The sequence below is a fragment of the Pyricularia grisea genome (genome assembly GCF_004355905.1).
Source record: "Pyricularia grisea strain NI907 chromosome Unknown Pyricularia_grisea_NI907_Scaffold_4, whole genome shotgun sequence".
Classification (NCBI taxonomy): Eukaryota; Fungi; Ascomycota; class Sordariomycetes; order Magnaporthales; family Pyriculariaceae; genus Pyricularia; species Pyricularia grisea.
In genome coordinates, this window is record NW_022156718.1 from 4,323,203 (window position 1) to 4,343,426 (window position 20,224).

The following is a 20,224-nucleotide window of genomic DNA, read 5'->3' on the forward strand; positions in this document are numbered from 1 at the left end:
CTGCCCTTATACAAGACGTATAGGTATACCAATTGGCGAGTAGGCGAACTTTTGACGTGGACTCGCAAGAACCAATCTCATAATCCCAAACGCGTGGTATGGAAAAGTGCAGTGGCTTGAATGGGTGATTACACGTGCGTGTGTATAAACTTGCAAAGAGGCAACGACTTTGGTGACTGACATGCCCAGCCTTTCATGGGGTTGTAGTCTCTGGGATCAAAATAGGAGTGACGACGGTTCAGTTAGTATAACGGCGTCCCAGCCGTAACAGTGTATAAATGACGTGACTACATGTCCTCGCCGAACCGCCTACGCTCACATAAGCCTGAAAGGTTTCGAGATTATAGCAACTGAAATCTTTTCCCACCACAACGGTATTGTGTCCACCCAACTAGAGGCACGTGTCCACTTGGTGGTTATTTTATCATTGGAGTAGTAGAAGTGAAATGACTGGCCGCAAAATAAAGCAAAAGAAGTCTCTGCTCTGTAAGCCTGTCCGTTGTTTTTAAGCATATTGATATCTGAAAAAACTTAGGTCTATTTAACATGAGACTGCCTAGAGTTACAAACTAAAATAGAACAAAACAATCAACCACTTTTCCTAAAATCAATGCCAAGCCTCTCCCTTTTGCAACATGGCCAACGTCACAGGGGCGTTGGCTGAAGCACAGAGGTAATCCCCAAGCAGCTCGCTCATGCCTTTAGCCTGTGCCCTCGCCACCCACTCGTCCATCTTTAGCACCTCGAACTCGCAGCCTGCCTCACGCTGTAGCGTGGACCTGAGGTCCGCCAGCGGGATGATCTCGTCGCCGCTCTGGTACAGGTAACACACGTGGCCGGGCCAGAAAAAGTCCCTGTAGACCTCGTCGACGATCTCCGAGGCCGTCGTCTCCACCGCGACGAAGTCGAGCCAGCCGTTCCACGAGCACACCTCGGGGATGGACCTGAGCTCGCGCGAGTAGTGCATCAGGTTAGAGATAAGGTCGCCGGCCGGCCGGCCCGCCGCCGCCGCCTCGGGGTTTTTGATGGAGGACGGCCGGTGGATCCAGATGGGCAGGTCGCACTTGTCGCTGACCTTTTCGAGGTACCGTTCGCTGGCCCACTTGGTCGCCACGTAGCCGGTCGCGTTCCTGCTCGGTATGGGAGGGTAGTCTTGGACCGACTCGAGGCCCCAGGTATCCTTTTGCGTGAGCTGGACGATGCTGGCCGAGGAGATGTAGTGGAAGGAAATGCGGCGCGGCAGGCACAGGCGTACGAGCTGCTTGGTGCTTTCATAGTTGGCCGGCTTGAGGGTGGCGTAGGTCTTCATGAAGGACACGTCGGCGCCGTTGTGGATTACGGCGTGCGCCTCGGAGAAGATGTCGGCGAGCTCCTTGGTGGGCATGCCAAAGTTGCGAGCTGCCAGGTCTCCTCGGTGCACCACAACCTTGGGGGAGCGGAAGAGGTCGTCCTTGGGATCGCTGCGCACCGCGAGGCAGTGAATCTTTTCCACGACGTTGTCCTGAAGCAGTCGCCCCAGGATGGATCTGCCGAGGAAGCCCGTTGCGCCGGTGAGGACGACGACGGTAGGGTTCCCAAAGTGGTCGCTCTCGCCGCGCACGTCGACTAGGTCCGGAGAGATGCGTGTTTCCTCCTCCCAGTCTGTCTCTGTGGTCCGAGTGGTGCCGAGATGCTTGTTGGGACTCTTTGATGCTGGTGTCGAGCTGGAGGAGAGCGGTGCTATGAGGGCCGCCATGGTTGCCAGCGTGCCTGCCTCAAACAGCTGGAACAGGGTGGGCCTTGTGCCGAAGGAGGCCTCGATTGCCGACCGAAGCTGGACGAGCAGGATGGAGGTCCCGCCGACGTGGAAGAAGTTGGACTCGTTGGTGATTTGGTACTGCGAAATCACACCCTTTGTTATGACTTGAGTCCAGAGCTGCGCCAGCCGTGATTCGGTGTCTGTGAGGTGAGCATCGCTGTTGACGGCCGACTTGCGATCAAAGTCTTGGGTCTGAGGCAGATCGAGATTCCTGATGGCGATCCTATCGACCTTGCCTGATGCATTGGTGGGGAACTTGTCAACGGGGAAGATTGCTGCCGGGCGCATGTACTGTGGCAAAGGAAGCCGAGCCAGAACGCGGCTGAAGTCGTGAGAGGCCTTGGGATCAGCCACAATGGCAAACGCAATCAAGGAGCTGGCGCCCGTCGCCTTGTTGTTGTGCGCCGTGACCACAACGTCGTTGATCTCGCCTTGGGCGGTCTTCATGATGGCCAGCTCAACCTCGCGAACGTCGAGGCGCATTCCGCGGAGCTTGATCTGGGTATCGCCGGCGATCCTCCCCTTGAGCTTGAGCGTGCCGTCGGTTGGGTCAATCTTGCCAACGTCTCCGGTCAGGTGCAGACGGGTCCAACCGCTCTGGACGAACTCGGAGGAGGCCCACTTGTCATGCTTGAAGGCGGCAGCACTCAGCTTGTGGTCACTGTACCCCGCGACGACACCCCCACCGCCGATTGCGATCTCGCCGGTGACGCCAGCAGGTACGATGTTCTGGTCGGCGTCGAGGATGTAGACCGAGACATTGGGCCAGGGCTTGAACCCTCCCGCCTCGGTGTTTGGCGGCGCGTCGCTGCGGTAATCGACCGCCCTCATGGCGCAGCAAAACGTGATCTCGGTGGGGCCGTAGCCATCGAAGAAGGCCAGATCCGGTTTGTCTATTTTGCGCAGGCCGTTGATCAAACTCTGCTTGACCGGTTCGCCTCCGCACACTACTTTTCTCAAGCTGGACCTGCCAAGCTCCAAGAGACTCCCGTGCTCGATCCAAGAGATGACCTCGGATGGGGTGGCACTTGTGAAGGTGATGCCCTCTCTGGCGATTATGGACGAGATGGCCTCTGGGTCGCCGCGCAGTGCCCTCGGGACGACGTGTACAGTCCCTCCGTTGGCGAGGTCAAGGAAGATTTGACTCAGTGACATGTCGAAACTGTATGAGCTCTGGTGGAGCGAAACCTCCTGTCCCTCGCGGTATTCCACCACCTTTGTGAAAGCTTCGATGCTGTTTCGCATGGATTCGTGCTTGATAACTATCGCCTTGGGTACACCTGTCGATCCGCTGGTGTACATGAGGGCGGCAACATGGTCAGCCTCGGTTGCGATGAGACATCTACGCTGATTTGTAGCCGGGGCGAGTTTCTCAATGTTGACGAATTGCGCAGTCGCGATGGTGTCCCCGAGATTTCTTGTTTGGGATTCTAGGCGGTTGTTGACCAATATGAGGTCCGGCTTGCAATCGCGAACTACGGACGATAGTCTTTCCCATCCCGTCACGATGTCAAGGGGCACATATCTTGCTCCTAGGCGCAGGATGGCCAGAATCGAGCAAATCCAGTCCGAGCTTGGATCAAGGAGAACGCCGACTGTGCTCCTGACGCCGATGGGGCAAGAAGAGTCGTTGCTCAAAGCGTGACTGATGCAATCGACTTTTTGTGACATCTCTCGGTAGGTAATGCGGTCTCCTTGGCCATTTTTTACGGCAATGTTATCAGGATAACGCTCGGCCATGTTATCGATGCGATGCACCAAAGTGGCGGGCCATTGTGGTTTTTGATAGATGCCTGGACAATTGGAAAGCAAAAAGAAAAGAAAAGAAGAGAATGTCAGAAGTTATCACGTAACACGACGCCAAGAGACGAGATCTGGATATTGAACTTACCGCGTCCAAGTTGGATAGAAGCATTGACCTGACTAGAGTTGAAGATGGTCGCAGCCTTCAATCGAGTTGCTGGGTTCTGAGTAATGGACTTGACGAGCTCTAAATAAATGCCCTTGATGAGCTCCATTTCCGTCTTGCCGTAATAGACCGACTGGCCGGTGAGCATGATCAGGGATGAACCGCCGGGGTTTTCCATAATATCCAAAGCCAAGTCGTAAGGCACCTCGCCCTGCTTGAAGGTGGCGACCTCACTATCGCAGTCGCAAAATCGTCGAGAGGTCGAGACTCCCGGGCGGTAGTTGACCATGGCCTGGAATACGGGGCTGTGGGAGCTGGTGCCGGCGACGCCGAGGTCCTTGATCATGAGGTCGAACGGCACCGCGGCGTGGCTGAAGGCCGCCAGGGCCTTGGCTCTGATCATCTTGATGGCGTTTGCAAAAGTGTGGCTGCGGTCGACTTTAAAAACCAGCGGCAGGAGATTGAGGTACATGCCGACGCTCGACATGGTTTCGGGAGTCTGGCGGTTCGCCGAGCTGACGCCGATGCACAGGTCGTCGACGTCCACGAATCGCGCCAAAAGGGTGTAAAAAATGGCGAGGTGGAAGTGGAAAGGCGACACCTTAAGCATCTGGCAGACCGCCTGGATCTTGTGCATCTCCTCTTCATCTAGACAAAATTCGGTCGTGGTTGTCGAATACGTGGTCAAGGGTTTGCGGGATTGAATCTTGGCCAAAGGCAAAAGAGGAAGCACGGGCGGGGCCTGGCCTCTGAACTCGCTGCGCCAGAATGCAAGATCGTCAGCCAAGCGGCCAGAGTCGTAGTCCGAGTGTTGCTGTCTGGAAAAGTCGGGGTACTGCAAGATTTGCGACTCGGGCTTGAGAGCGCCACCGCTGTATCCGAGCTGCAGCTCCTGCAAAACAACCTCGAGACTGACTCCATCCATGTTTATATGGTGATAGCCGATGAGGAGGCGGAATGACTTTGGACTCATGCGGAGGAGCACGATTCTCATATTCTCACCCCGGTCGAGTCTGTAACTGTGCGCAGAGAGCGCCTTGTAAAAGGCCTCGGCGTCGGCAGCGCCTTTGACGTCGTAGACTTCGAGACCCAGACACGACGCTGCGAGGACCTCCTGCATGACGCCTTCCGAGTTCGTGGCGGCCGTGAACCTGGTGCGGAGGGCCTCGTGTCGCCTCCCCACCGAAGCGACCGCCTTCTCCAGCTTCGGGACGTTGAGAGCACCTTGGAGGTTGATGTCCACGGTGATGTTGAGAGCCGAGGCGGGATCCTCGAGAAAGTGCTGCAGGAACCAGAACCTGGACTGGGCAAAGGAAATGGGCCCGCTCTTGGTGATCTCGAAGCCGGCGCTGGCGATGGCATGGTTTTCTTTCAGATGCTTGCTTATGGCTGCCTGGGCGAGGCTGACACCTGCGCTGCGCGAGAGTGGTGGGGTGTCTGGGCTGTCGGGGCTGTCGGGCCTCTCAATCTCGGACCATAAACTTTTGGAACTCCACGGCGAAGAACCACTGGATTTGGTGGGGGTTTGGCCGAAGTAGTCGGTGTTGGGGGTGGACTTGGGCCCAGTGGAGCTTTCGTCATCAGCTGGTATCAACACTGACATTGCTGACTTGGAGGTATGAGGGGCAGTATCAATCTTGGTTGGCGGAACTGACTTGTCCACCTTCTGCACTGGAGGAGCAACGGCTGGGGCTGGGGCTGGGGCTGTAGCCTTTTCAGGCTTGGCCTTGATCGGTTCCTGCTTTTGCACTGGTGATGCCGGTGGCGCCGCTGCCGGCTCGAACCTTCCCCGCGGCTTGCTGAGGCCAGTTGCCTTGTCATCGAATTTGGGTATCAGTTCCTTGGGCAGTAGCCTCTGAGCTTGAGCAATCATGTCGTCGACCGTCGCGCCGCTGAGAATCTTGAGCACTGGAACCTCGACCTGCAGCTCCTTTATGAACCAGGACCGGATGTCAACGGCGACCAACGAGTCGATGCCGAGAGTATCTGCCGTCAAGTTGCCGACGGGACGGCCCTTTTCGACCTGCAAAGCCTCCTGCAGCTTGAGGGCAAAGGCATCTATACCGCGTTCAAGGAGCTGGGTTAGATTCTGCACCTTCCTGATGCCATGTTCCAGGATTGGCTCTGGGTACTCACCATAGATGATTTCGCGTATGTCCTCGGCACTGACGGCGTCTTGAAGCAAAACCTTGGTCTGGACTCTTCGGTGGCTCTTGCCAGTCTCGCCGGCCTGTCCTTGGTTACCACCCGTCCTCACAGAGTGCTGGAACATGGGGTTTTTGAACCAAGTGACCCTCTGACCAAAGTCGTCGCCGTCTTCGATAGTCATCAGCCCCGTGGCGAACTCGTGGTTTTTGCCGCGGTGCGACTGGCCGGCGTAGACAGCTTCTGCGAAGAGGGTGTGGAAATCCTGCTCCGACAGCCACCGGTTCCCCACCTTCTTCAGATATTCCTGCTGTGCCAGCGTCAACTCCCTCGTGACGTACCCGTTGCCAAAGATGGCGCCGATCGCCACGGCCGACGCGTTCAGTCCCCGATTTCTGCGTTGCGTCGCGAGGCCGGACATGAACATGTTGGCTGCGGCGTAGGCTGACTGGCCCGGGTTGCCGACCACGGAGGCTATGGACGAGAAAAAGACGAAAAAGTCCAGGGCCGTGTCGTGGAAGATTTCCTCGAGGTACAGGCTGCCTTGTACCTTGGGCCTGGTGACCTTTTCGACCCGCTCCACGTCGAGCTCTGTAAACATGGTGTCGTGCAGCACCATGGCGCCTTGGCATACTCCAGCAACGGCCGGCATCGTGCTTTGGATGGTTTTGTACGTCGCTCGAACAGAGTCGCGATCGCAAACATCGAGGGGAAGCACTTTGAAGTTGACGCCCTTGCCCTTCATCTTGGACAAAAAGGCGCCGTCAACTTTGGGGTTTTTGCTGCTGACGACAATGTGACGAGCGCCTTGGTTTACCATCCACGCACAAAGCGAGAGGCCCAGGTTACCCGTAAGACCAACGAGCCAGTAAGTCTTGTCAGCCTGGAATTTGACCCTGGTTTCGATGGGCTCCACAGACACGGCAACCGTCCTGGTTGTCGACTTCCAAGAGACGACAAACTCGGCGGGCGTCTCCGGCGCCGTCGCGTCAGTGGGTGCAAGCACCGGTAGCTCCGTTGGCCCGTCCACCCTGCTCATGATGTGATGGAAAACACCAGAGACGAGCGACCGGATCTCTCTGGAGCAGTCTCGCGCGGGCAAAAAGCCAGAGTGAGCAGTCAAGTCGGCCTTTCGGATGACGCGACGCTGCGTGGACGGCAAGAAGCTGGCAATGGTTTCAGCGAGACCGCCGTCCTCCGCCATGTCCAAGATGCAGCAGCTGGATCTGGCGCCAGCATCAGGCCGGACCAATTGTTTGATGGCCAGCTTCGGCGTCTTGGGTCCGATGTGGGTCCACTGGGTTCCGAGCTTGGACGTCAGACACAGCACGCTGGCATTCCCGCCAGTCGCGAGCCCGCTGATGGAATTTGCCAATTGGTTCCGGGGTTCTACCACGATAACTCGTGTGCCGGACAGATCCTCACAGTCACCGCCCAGGGCTGCGTGTGCAATCAAGACGGAAAAGAACGTCTCGAGAGTGTCGACTGCGCGATCCTCTGAAGTGAAGATGCCGTGGAGAATGAAAGAGCTTGGAATGACGACGTTGGACGTCAGGGTCGGAGCCAGTCCCACAACGGGCCTTCCCGTGCGGCTCTCCTTTCCCAAAATTGGGAAAAGAAAGCAGTCTTTTGTTATGGCCACGGACCGATTGACAGAGTACATGACATCCACGTCGACGAGATGCTCCCGTGAAACCCACAACGGAAGGGTCGCAGGAGCATCCACCTTGCTGAGCTCCCACGTCTCACTCTCGCTCGAATGGCAAAGCTCAAGGGTACAAGCATCCGCGTCCACCATCTCTTTAATATTAGCCTTGCTCGACTGGTAGCGGTTGTTCATTTCGTGATTGTGCTTGAAGCGGGGAACAAATAGTCTCCCTTTGGTATCGAGGAATAACTCGGGCTCGGTGGAGTGTAACAGACAAGATGACATGTCTCCGTGTTCTTCATCCCAAGATCCCGTGACATCGAATCGAAGCATCGTCGCGGCAACGGCCGAGGCGCTTGGTGTCGTGTTGGACTCGAGGTCGAGGAACTGGAGTCGCAGGTGCAGCATCTCAAGCACAATAGTCCTCCCGAACCCAATTACCATCCTCGCGTAGGGATCTCCCTCGCGCACACCGCTCGTGACCCAGAGAACGTTTTTGGAATGCTGAAAGATGTCCTGGAAGCCACGAAGCTTGCCCTCGTCTATAGACTTGAGCACAGGGCCATCGAGATCTGCCAAACACAGGAGACTGCCGCCCACCCCTAAATCGTCGCCTCGGACTTTATCCAAGGCCTCAATGTATCTGATGTTTTCATAGCGCGGGCCGAGGAGTTTAGTTACCTCGGAAGCCAACGCAGAACTCTTGGGTCCGCCTCCGACAATCGTCAGCCGAGCAGGTATCACAGTGCCGTCCTCGGCAGCCTGGACTAAAGGTTGCTTCAAAAACTCGACCTTGTCGTCGAGAGCCTGTGCTACAATGACGGAGAATGGGACCGGGAGAGTCTCGTGGTGCGGAACAGATGTTTCCACGCCGAAGCCGGTTTTCTTGAGAACCGCCTCCCACTCTTTCATACCGACGCAGGGAGACAAGGTCCGGCCTTCTTCGGCTCCAAGCCATGCTCCAGGAAGACCGCCGAACAAAAGCCCGAACCTCATCTGCTCGTTCTCTGTGACTTCCATCAGCAGAAGATAACCGCCCGGCTTGAGCAGTTTCCGAACGTTCGCCATAGTTTCAGTGAGGTTGCGGGTGGCGTGGAGCACCAAAGACGCCACAATAAGGTCGTACGAGCCTTGTTTAAACCCCTGTTCCAATGGGTCTTTTTCGATGTCGAGAACTTGAAAGTTCATTTTGGACTTGTACTGAGAGAAAGTAGCCGAGGCCTTGGGGAAGAATCCACTGGAAACGTCGGTGAAGTCGTACGTCGAAAACTGGTCACCGACCTCTTTAATAATGGCTTTGGTCGCCATGCCCGTCCCACCGCCGATTTCCAGGACCCTCATGTGCGGATAGCGATGGGCGAGCTGACCAGCAAATGCACCCATGTACGACGCGTATTGGGGAAAACCCTCTCCAAACTCGTAAAATATGTTGAGTTTGTCTTCCTCGATCATGTGCTCCAATATGGTCGTCTCTTGCTTCACCACGGCCACGATATTCTCACCGACGGCGCGCAGAAGCCTCAGATCGGGGCTGTTGGGGTACTTGTCCAAGATCTCGTCGATGGTCTCCTTGCAATCGTTCCTCCACTCCGCCCGCGCAAACGGGTTCCTACCCTTGTCGACCCCGTCCAGGACGGAATCGTTGTACTCGAGCAGCCTTTTGAAATTCCACTCCAAATTATCGCGTTCGCAACGGGGGAACGCGGCATTGAGAACGCGGTGGTAGTAGTAGCCCACACGCTCGAGGGTGAAGAAAAACTCTGCATCCAGCGGCGGGACCGAGGTGGTTGCGACGACCATCTCGCTGTCGGGTGTCGCAACGTTCCAGGACATCTCGGTAAAAACACTGATGCCCTCGGACTCGGACAGCGGCCGCGTCTGGAGCCCTTCAAGCTGCAGAGCCTTGAAAGATGTTCCTCGAGGTGAGTAGATGTTGATGTCGCCCGTCACGCTTTTCACGGCGCCGGTAAACGCAACGGCATCAAATGGAACCTTGGCCCGCTGGCCGGCAAAGTCGGCGCAGAGCGCTGGGTTGACGAGTATGCGTTCGAAACGCGTGGGGAGATAGATTGAGCGCAGCATGGTGTCTCCCGGGTAAGAGTACGCCAGCATGATGGACTGAATGCCAAGGTCCAGAGTGGCGGGATGGATCAACAGCGGCGGTACGACGTTTGGATCTATTGCTGACGAGGCATTCTGAATAAACCCCTCTGCGTACCCCAGGCGCCTTTTCAATCCCTCGAGTGCGCGGAATGGTCCAGAGTAGTTGAATCCAAGACCATCGAGGTTGTTGTAGAATCGCTCCGCCTCGACGTCCAATAGGAAGACCTTGTCATCGTTATGCGGCTTCGACGGTAAAACATTGCAATCAGAGATACCAAGATTGACAATAACTCTGCAGCTGGCATGAGTGTTCATGGGAAGAGAGTCGTTGCTGGCGGTCGAGTGGAATCCAAACCTAGCTTTTATGGTCTTGTCCGACCTGGTGATGTCGCTCAGCTCAATCATGGCATCGACCCCCAGGTTGTCGTCCTCTTCAATCACCATGGCATGTCCAATGTCAAAGTCGAGGAGCTCAATGCACTGCAAGGGGGATTCGTCTCCCGCAAAGGCGAGCATGCACGCCTCGATACAGGCCGAGATGTATCCAGCCGCCGGGAAGACGATCTGGCTTTGCACTTGATGGCCCTCGAGCCAATCGATCTCACTTCGCTTGATGATGTTGCGCCATCGCAACCGGTCTGGCACTCCGTCCAGCAGCTGGCGCCCAAGTAGCTCGTGTGGAGGTTTGTCGCTCGTCCTGAAGGCTTTTGATAACCGAGACTCTTGCCAGAGCGTTCGGCTGTGATCCCAGGGATAGGTGGGGAGGCCCTTGGTGACGGCAAAGGTCGACTTACCTGCAGGTTCGCCGGCACAAAATGCCTCGTATGCACCGAAATCCACGACGCCTTCCCCAAAGGTCTGCCAGATGTACCCAAGGCCCTTGGACATGGCTTCAGTGCTGTTTTCTCCCCGCTTCATCAGTCCAGTGTAGGCCAACGGCGAGTCGGCCGTGAATTCTTGCACTAAACCATTGAACATTTGGTTTTTTTTTTTTTTTTGGTCAGTAACTTAGTAGTGCACAATACCAGACCAGAATAGCTGGGATATAAAAGCAAGGCAAGATCAATTACCTGTTTGTTTGACAGGTCCTTGGAGGGCCGGGTGCGGTCCAACCTCGATTCCGAGGTCAAATCCTCCGTTCAGTGCAGCACCCCAGTACAGCATCTCCAAGGCCTCGGTGAACCGGACCGGTTGGACGAGATTGGCAACCCAGTAAGAGCTCCCCAGACTCACGTCAGATGGGATGTCGGAAACGTCGCAAGTAAAGACGGACGACACCCAACGGCAGCCACCAGCAGGTCGCAGGGGCTTGATCCCACACTCCTCGAGCGAGCGCTTGTAGGGCTCGGCCAGGACGTTCATGTGGTGCGAGTGATAGGCGCGATCGACCTGGAGCATGCGGTTAAACTTCTTCTCCTCCCCGAGGATGATCTGGATCTCCTCGATGGCATCGGCGTCGCCGGACAGGGTGACGCTGGCCGGGGAGTTGCTGGCAGCCACGCACGCGCGCCCTTCGAATGCCGGTAGGGAGCAGAGCTCCTGTGCGTCGTTAAAGGTCGTCCCCGCGGCCAGCATGGCCCCCTTCGTGGTCACCAATTTGAGGTGCAGGCCGCGGTAGTAAGCCACGCGTATGGCGTCCGACGCCGTGAGGTAGCCGGCGGCGTAGGCGGCGCCTATTTCACCTGACGAGTGGCCGACGACGCCGGAAAACGTTATACCGGCAACCTTGAGCAGGTCCACCAGGATTATCTGTAATGCCGTGCACAGGGGTTGGGACAAGGATGCAATGTACACTTGGGATGACTCCTTCGGGGCCAGCAGGTGGTCGCGCAGCGTCCATAAGGGCCTGTCTCGCACCGGCAAAGACTGTAGACTTTGATCGAGGCGACGGACAATGCTGGCGACGGTCGGCGAATCTTCAATGAGCTCGGCTCCCATGCGCGGCCATTGGGCGCCCTGTCCAGTGAATACGCCAAACACCCTCAGGCCTGTTTCGGGCGCTTTCTTGGTCGAGGTCGCAGGCGGGGGCAGCTGGGCGGATGCTTCCAGCTTGTCCAGCAGGTCCTGCGGGCTCTTGGCCGCGGGCAGCACACTGCGGACGCCCAAGGTCGAGCGGCGGCTGCACAACGTCCACGCCAGGTCGCGCATGTTGATGTCCGTGCGGCCGGATGCTATCTGACTTTTGAGGTAGCTCCTGAGGCGTTCCATCATGGCGGTGAGCACCGTCTCCGAGGCGGCCGACAGGGGACAGGGAGCAAACGAGCGGGGGTTTGGTGCAGCGGCCCTCCTGGCGATGTAGCCATCCGCAGACTCGACAATGGCGTGTGCATTTGCACCTCCAAACCCGAAGCTGTTGACGCTTACTCTCCGCGTGCCGGCTTCAGGCAGCCTTGGCCAGGGCTGAGCCTCTGTCAGGATTTTCAAGTTTGAGTAGTAAGGCTCAATCTTGGGATTCAACTTGTGGAACAGTCGGTTCGGCGGCAGAATGCCTGCCTGCAGTGCCGTAGACGCCTTGATGATAGCGGCGAGGCCGGCAGTGCCTTCGGTGTGGCCAATGACTGTTTTGATAGAACCAACAAATAGAGTGTCGTGGCCGTCTCTGGAACGGGGCTTTACATCATCCCCAAAAAAGGCTTTGCTGATGGCGGCAGCCTCTATTGGGTCACCAGCCGGAGTACCTGTGATTTTTTGTTTCATCAGTGACTGTCTCACCAAGCAAGAACCATCACACCAAACCAATTTCAGCTTTTGACTTACCCGTGCCATGAGCCTCAAAAAACTGAGGTCGGTCGGTCGCTTTACGCAGATCAAGACCGGCCCTGGCGTAGGTAGATCTAATCAGGGCGGCCTGTGCCGTGGCACTCGGCATCGTGATACCGGGGGTCTTGCCGTCTTGGTTGATTCCGGTTTCCCGGATGATGCACTCAATGTGATCCCCGTCAGCGAGAGCCTGGCTCAAAGTCTTGAGAACGACAGCCGCAACACCCTCTCCACGGGCGTAACCGTTAGCCTCGGCGTCCCACATACGGCTGCGACCATCCGGCGATAGCATCTGAAGCTTGCTCTCCGCGATGTACTGCTCTGGGCCCAATATGATGTTTGATCCGGCAGCCTGTTTTGATATACGTCAGAGAAGGTCCGTCTGGCGACTCTTGTCCTAGTGCGGGTATTTATTGCTCGCAAAGGCTTCAGGGAATACTCACCACTGCCACCTTGGACTGCCTGGAACGAAGGACCTGTACAGCTTGATGCAAGGCAATCAAACTCGACGAGCAAGCTGTGTCGATTGTCATGGATGGACCGTGCCAATCGTAAAAGTAGGAGAGGCGGTTGCTCAAAATGCTGCGTGCAGTTCCAGTGGCGAAATAAGTTGGAAACTTTTCGACGTCACGCGCGAGCATATCCATAAAATCGGCGCTCATAACACCAACATAAACGGCCGTGTCGGAGCCCTGAAGTTGTTTGATAGAAAGCCCAGCCGATTCCAGAGCCTCGTACACGGTTTCCATAAGCAGACGCTGCTGAGGATCCATGGAGCTGGCCTCGATCGCCTTGACCCCAAAGAATTGGGCATCGTAGGTACGCAAATCCTCGTCGAGCAGGTAAGAGTGTCGCACGTTGCTAGTGCCATGGTGAGAATTTTTTGGGTGGTAAAACCCATCAGCACTAAATCGATCATTTGGGATTTTCTTCAACAGGTCGCGTGGCTTTTCCAGCAACTTCCAGAGCTTTGAGGGACTGTCGCAACTCCCGGGGAAGCGGCAACCGGTGCCAATGATGGCAATAGGCTCATTCTGGGCTTCCATAGTGAATTAATGGAGAGGTCAATCTAGAGTTTGATGGTGAACACTTTAGAAGGGAATATTTGAAGATTGTTAACCCAGTGGTTGGCCTAAAGAGTCTCCGAGGCTTCTTTGAAGTTGATCTTGGTTGGTACCTCGCAGAATGGCTCTACAGCTTATTTGACGCTGGACTTATATGGAGATTAGCATCGGCTTGTTCAAGGCCAACACTCTGTTCTTATAAGTCCTTGAACTACAGTTCCTGTGAATATTTGAAAATATTCAGTTAGGATCCCCAAAAAAAAAACTCGATTAATGGCACTACACGTTGCCCTCATCCAGCTGCAGACGTCTCTAGGATCAAGATGCTGCGGCCAAGTTTTCCAGTCATCTCGGTCTTGTGATTCGGGAGTATTCCCATTGGGGAACCCGAATCCCGACTCATTAGAACAATGTCCGCCGATGAAGATACATTTGTTGACGACGGAATGAGCCTGACAAGCACGTCCAACGAGGTTCGGAGCCTGGATGGAAGCGCAGCAGAAAGGCCGAGTCATAGTTTCGTGGGTGCGCTGCTTGTTATATTCTAGGACTCAGTGGCAACCAAGTCCAAAGAAGCTACATGGGCTCTCCGAAGGGCTATCACATAGTCAGTTGGAATCTAGTTTGCAACACCAGCCTCCATAGTTTTGTCAGGATTCGTTGTCATAGCTTGCAATATCCTCTTTACAAAATTGTGTTAATCGCCGGATCGATTCTTTCACGAGGGTGTAGCTGTTTCAGACAAACGTCCGAATTGAATCGCAACCGCATGGATACCTTCAACAGTACGAATAATGTCGGTATATAGGTAGGTAAATGACACGTAAAGCCGCACCGCGCGCACGCGCCTGCACTAGGCACCAAAGATTTAACACAATGGCAACGACCACCATTTGCATTCCTATTTGCGCCACTATTTGCGATGCCAAATTGCGGTAAAAATGTATAGTCGCAGCGCGATCCTACCGAAAAAAAAAACATTTCATAATTGTAATTGAACTTTTGCTAGTGTATATTTACAATTTTGTTGATGGTAATAGAGTGATCGCTGCGATTGGTAAAAAGAATAAAACGAATTAACGGTATTCTCATGTATTAATATCTGACGCACATTAAGGAACACGTGCAGCCTGAATTATAGGGTAGGAGAGCCATATTTTGGGTTGAGTAGCGTTATTTCGCCAAAAAGAAAAAAAACGCGGAGGTTCTTTTATCCTGCTTCTAACGCTGATTTAACGCTCGCTGTCATGTGAGGACTCGATTTATCGGATTATTTAATGGGACAGTATCTAGACCCTTTTCTGCCTTGTCGATGTGCAATTTGAGTTTTTGCTTCAGGGGTAGATAATCCCCCATTGTTATGACTTGATGTTTACGTCCGGCTGGAGCCAACAGAGAATTTCAAGATACGCTCGGGAGCAGCAGACTTGACATTGTGGGATAATCAAGTTCTGGAGTCAGGACAAACCGGAATTGAATTTAGACTTTCAGATTTCGAGCCAAACTGAACAACGGACGACATGTTTGAATCTTTAATAGGAGTTGTATCCTCGCTGCGATCTATAAAACAGTATACACACGAAACCACTCTATTCTAATGCATCACATCTTAGTCACGGTAAATATCCACGCGATAGCATGCGTCTATCGCAACCTCTGCTGCTTGTCTTGCTCCGTATCCATGCATTTATCCCATCTTTGGTAGTTCACTTTGCCCGTTTGGTGGTCTACTCAACATTCCTGGACTTGAAGAATATCTCCACCGAGTCGTCCGGCGAGTATGAGCCGTTCACCAAGGGTTGGCTCTTGAGTGGGGTCACCTCACGCAGAGAAACGTCATAGTTCATGACAATATGGGCCATAACTATTTTTAAAGTGCTGGTGGCAAAGAAGCGACCGGGGCAGGCCTGGGTCCCGTCTCCCCAGCCGGGCGAGTTGGAACTGGTGGTGACAAAATGGTACCGGTTGTCATTGCCAGAGGTCTCGCGCAGACGATAAAAACGGTCCATATCAAACTCGTCGGGATTTTCCCAAATCTCGGGCGATCGGTTTATTTCCTGCGCATCGACGACTGCCATGACCCCTGGTGGAATCCGAGAACCATCGGAAAGCTGGAATGGCTGTTTGACGTAGCGTTGAAGGGTGACTAGACAGCAAATGTATTAATATGTAACTCTGGCAGATTAAATAATGAAAAACAAAATGTTGATAACACGACTGTTTAACGGCAATTAATAACAGCAATGTCAACCTACAACGAGTGATGGGATGAAGTCGGAAAGATTCCCGGAGGAAACTGTCCATCCTTTTGAGCTCCTGGAGATGAGTCTTTGGGAGATTTCCATCAATTATTACCGTCGCCAGCTCCCGACGCATAACTTCAGCAGCCTCGGGGCGCTGAGCCAGCTCCCACAGCGCATGAAACAGCGCAGAAGCCGTCGTCGGCGTCGAGGTGTAGCTGACTTGAATGTAGTCTATGACGAGCTGCTTGATGGTCGCCGCAGTCTCGGTGTACCGGGACAGCAAAAAGTGCGTAAAAGGCAAATCTTCGTTGGACTTTGGTACGAGGAGCTTGCGCTTATCGTCCGTTTGTCTAAACGTCTCGATCTCCCGGTCCAGCTTGGGCTTCAGCAACTTGTGCATGTTCCAGTAGTTCCTGAGTGCCGGCAAAAAGAACAGGGGACGCAGCAACGGCCTTAAAATGTCTGGTGTGGCGTTGCAAAGCGTGACTGCCCAATAGACCCAAAGGGGAGAGTACACGACGGCTGTGATCCAGCCCTTGTTGGCTCCAAGCTCCCTGCCCACAAAGGTGCAAGCATTGATCTTGGCAATAATCTCCAGAGACGTCATCAAAAGATTAAAACCCTTCTCCTCGGGGCAGTGACCGATGATTGTATCAAAGGTCATTTTGGCGTCCTGTTGACGATTGAGCACGCGAGCGGGCAAAGAGCGGGTGAGCTCGGCAGTGATGGTTTTGACGAGTTCGTGCGTCTCGCCGCCAACCAGGCTCCACTCGCCAGAGTTGCAGACATGCTGGAAGTCCATGACAGAAGCAGTCTGCTCGGGAATGCGCTTCAACTCCTCCCAGCTGCTCGACGGGTAAATCACAAACTTGTATCGTTTATTAATGGCCATGAAAGCCTGGTTTGGATACTAAAAGGAGAAGCGAATCAGCGTTGTCTTTTCGGCTGCTAGATGCACTGTTGGATCAATCTTACCAATCTTTTGCCCTCTGCAACGATGTTGTCGAAATGGTAATCATTGGTTTTGATAATGGGAAGGCCATGGTCTGGATACTTTTCCTGACGACCCCAAATGATACGAGATACAATGTATCCAGCAAGACTCATCAAGACGCAAAAAATGATTGTACGGGTATTAGATGAAAAGATGAGGATTCTGGCCATATGTTTGAAAATTTGCCACCTGGACAGTCTTAGTGGTGCGAGGGTTTGTTTAACAACCATGAATGGCTCAATAATCTTGGTTTCCAAAAGAGATAACATGATGCCAAAGTTCCGAATTCGCGCTTGCGGAGAGGGACCGATTGAAAAATGTTACTTTAATCGTTGTAAAGCGCTTGAATGAAGTTTTAAAAATCCTCTTCCTCGAGGAAAAGATGAACGGACAAGGCTTTGTAACCTATAAGACCTACCCAGCCACCTAGTCAGCTTTGCCGTCCTGACCAGCTTTGACATCTCCGCAATCTCACATTCTTTGGTCCGAATGGCCCCACCCATGCCGATTGCAAGTCCGAACCATTGCCTCAGTAGAGCCCTTTTCGATCGGAAGCAGATTCAAGAACGCACGACAAAATTACCGAATACGAGCGACTATCACTCAATTTTGACGTCCCCGAAAGCCCAGGCGCAGGCAGGGTGGGCCAAGGTATCCTAGTTCTCGAGTTGAAATCTATAACAGAAAACCCGACACAAATACGCTGTAAAGCCTTGATGCATTGTGGCTCCTCATGACCCTCTTCATTGGGACACCCTACTCACTTTTCCAACATTATGCACCATCCTTCCATTTGCACTCTTGTTTTTGTCCCGCAATCTCCAATACAAGTTGCCGAATCGGGAAAGGCAACTGAAATCATGTTACAACCATATGACTTGGCAACAAACCAATCCTAATTCTGTCATTACAATCGGCAACTGATGACCGTGTGTTGTTTGGCATTTGCAATGCTAGTACGGGATGAAATTGTTGAACAGACCAGCGAATTCAATAACTGTCCTGAGGATTTTAGATTTGTAATTTTAGACCTGGGAGGTTTCCTGCCGAGAACTCCAACGTTCTACTTTCGGGCACGAGGCCAGCTGTAGAAGTATGTAAAGCGTGCGTCCCTAAGCCATAGTACGAAATCAACTTGTGAGTTGTGAATGATGGTGGGCACACGACTATCCCAACAAATTTCTCTGCATTTCGACTTGGAAGTACACACTTTGCTGCTTAACGTTCATTTACCAGGCGGGCAGAATAGATACATGATTGATTCACCATTAACCCAACAAAATCAGGGCCAGAACCTCGTTGTTTTCAAGAGCCTTTGCATATTCCTTACTACTGTCGCAAGCCTGCACCTTTTTATCAAATACAAGTATAGACCCACGTCTCTAGCCACAGCCTAAACATTGTTCGAGGTTCCATCACAACGTCTCACCAGCAGGTTGACAGTACGGTTAGGGGTGCTGGTGTTGCTATTGTCGTGATTCGGCAGCCTTTCTATGCCGCCATGCTCGTATTTCATCTCATATGCAGTCATGAACTGTATAAGGAAGAACTTTATAATGATGGCGCTGAGGAATCGGCCAGGACATGCGTGATCCCCAGCTCCGAAGCCAAGGGCGCTGTCAGAGACCGAAGCGAAGTGGAAACGGTTGGGGTCCACGGTCTCGCGCAGGTGAAGGTGTCTGTAGGCGTCGAATTTCTCCGGGTCGGGATAGTTGTCCGCGTCGTGATGAACACCGTCGGAATGAAACACGAAGCTCACGCCAGCGGGAAGTTGAAAGCCGTCCTTAAATGTATAGGGCTTTAACGTGTAGCGCTGGATTGAGACTGGGGAAAATCCTCAGGTGAGTCAGTATCTGCTGAGCTCGGCTCCCCCTTATTCTTTTCGGGTCGCACGACAAATACTCACCAAATCCGATGGGGTTTATTCGAGCACTCTCTTTCATGAAGCTGTCTAGCTTCCGCAACATGGCCACATGCTGCAAGGTCCATTTGCCGCCATTAACCTGCACCTGTGCCAATGTGTCTTTGACCTCTGCCAAGATTTCTCCGTGATACTCGGGATGAGCGATCCAATCGTAGACAACAGAGTTCAGGGTCGATGAGGTGGTGTGTATGGCAGCCAAGGACAGAAACAGCTGGGATTCCGTGATCCCGGACAATGACCGGTCCTTCTGGTTGCTTGTTATGAGCCAGTAAAGAGTGTCTCTAAACGTTTCAGATGGACACTGAAAGTCATCCGAGCGTGAAACAGCTGCTTTGCGGTCTTCGTATAATGGCTTGAGGAGCTCAATCGACTTTTTTCGTATTCGCCTCAAGTCCTTTTGAATCGACTCTGACCAAGGGGCTAGCCATCTCCAACGTGCACTGTACTTGTCTTTAATGGCTTGTGCCGCCCCGAACGACGCGATCGTTGTTTCGACAACGATTTGATTCCAGACTGGGTTGCGACATAGCGGAGCTCCTACCATGGCCATAGAAGTAACCCGTGCTACAAAACCGCATACGACTTCATAGGCCTGCTTTGTCTGCCACTCGGCTCCGTAGGTCTTGTCGAGATAAAGCACAGATTCGTTCCAGAGGTCCGTTACAAGAGCCCCTACGTCCCTGGTTAGCACTAGTCGTACACAGACCTCAAAGATGGCGGAATGGGAATCGAATGCAATAAGCTTACCCAGGTTTCTGGTGAGATCTACCCTGACAATGTGCGCTGCAGCCTCTGTCTGCCTGGGTGCGCAACTGTAGTTCAGCAGGAATGCCTTTTCCGAGTAGGCCTCGAAGCTAAAGAGATCCGTCGGCGCCCTTTTTACTTCGTCCAAATACTTAGGTGGTAGAACGACCTGAGCACCAAGTTCCTCGACCGGGTTGCGCATCTGAAAAGGCACACCCCGGCGCAGGTATTTCTCGTAGCCTTTTCGGAGGAGGCTCCGGGTCTCGCTTACATATCGTTCAACACCGTCCGGTCCGTCAAACTGTAGCAGCGGAATGTGTCGCAGCTGATCCGCGGTCGCGGGTGGAACATCGTTACCGAATGGCAGAACATTGAAACGAAGCAAAAGTTGGCAGACAGCCAGAGTAATGCCAGCGGCAGCTAATACGAAGAGTGCCTTGGTTGTAAGCAGCCCGGGCTGGGATATATCTAACATGATGCTGGTCCTGGAATTAACTTGCTTGCGATTTGCTCGTAAAATGGAGGAGTAAGGTGGATAAATGTGTCGAAGTTTCACTAGGCGAGAAGCGCATAGGCGCAGTATGACTGTCGTTTTATTCAGTGTCATGCAAATATATGTCCCTGCCCGCTCAGACTGTACCGAAGGTGACAGCTCGGAGGTGCTGTGGTTAAGTGAACGTGTCAACATGACACGATTCGGGATCAACATTTTGTTTTTGTTGCCAGTCAGGCCTTTGTGAATTAGAAACTAATTGATTGGCAAAATACGGAGGATACTATCGGTGACAGCTCGGCGGTGCCGGTGACAGCTCGGAGGTGCCGGTGACCGAGTAACCTTCCCGAAATGGCACGATTAGATGAAGGGTCAAACATTCTGTTTCGATTCCTAGTC

At 53.6% G+C, this 20,224-nt stretch overlaps 3 protein-coding genes across 3 annotated transcripts; all 3 read right to left on the reverse strand.

Moving 5' to 3' along the window:
- Nucleotides 1–607: 607 nt before the first annotated feature.
- PgNI_07985 (uncharacterized protein) lies at nucleotides 608–13,409 on the reverse strand (the record flags this gene model as incomplete). The annotated part of the gene is made up of 5 exons (XM_031127987.1): nucleotides 608–3,591; nucleotides 3,690–10,565; nucleotides 10,674–12,281; nucleotides 12,361–12,715; nucleotides 12,807–13,409. The coding sequence occupies 5 exons, from the start codon at nucleotides 13,407–13,409 to the stop codon at nucleotides 608–610; spliced, it is 12,426 nt and encodes a 4,141-aa protein (XP_030981074.1).
- Nucleotides 13,410–15,154: 1,745 nt separating this feature from the next.
- PgNI_07986 (uncharacterized protein) lies at nucleotides 15,155–16,933 on the reverse strand (the record flags this gene model as incomplete). The annotated part of the gene is made up of 3 exons (XM_031127988.1): nucleotides 15,155–15,573; nucleotides 15,683–16,580; nucleotides 16,646–16,933. 3 exons carry the CDS (start codon nucleotides 16,931–16,933, stop codon nucleotides 15,155–15,157), a joined length of 1,605 nt encoding a protein of 534 aa, XP_030981073.1.
- Nucleotides 16,934–17,675: 742 nt separating this feature from the next.
- Nucleotides 17,676–20,041, reverse strand: PgNI_07987 (uncharacterized protein; the record flags this gene model as incomplete). The annotated part of the gene is made up of 6 exons (XM_031127989.1): nucleotides 17,676–17,749; nucleotides 17,938–18,007; nucleotides 18,094–18,488; nucleotides 18,571–19,260; nucleotides 19,336–19,789; nucleotides 19,973–20,041. The coding sequence occupies 6 exons, from the start codon at nucleotides 20,039–20,041 to the stop codon at nucleotides 17,676–17,678; spliced, it is 1,752 nt and encodes a 583-aa protein (XP_030981072.1).
- Between the last annotated feature and the right edge of the window lie 183 nt (nucleotides 20,042–20,224).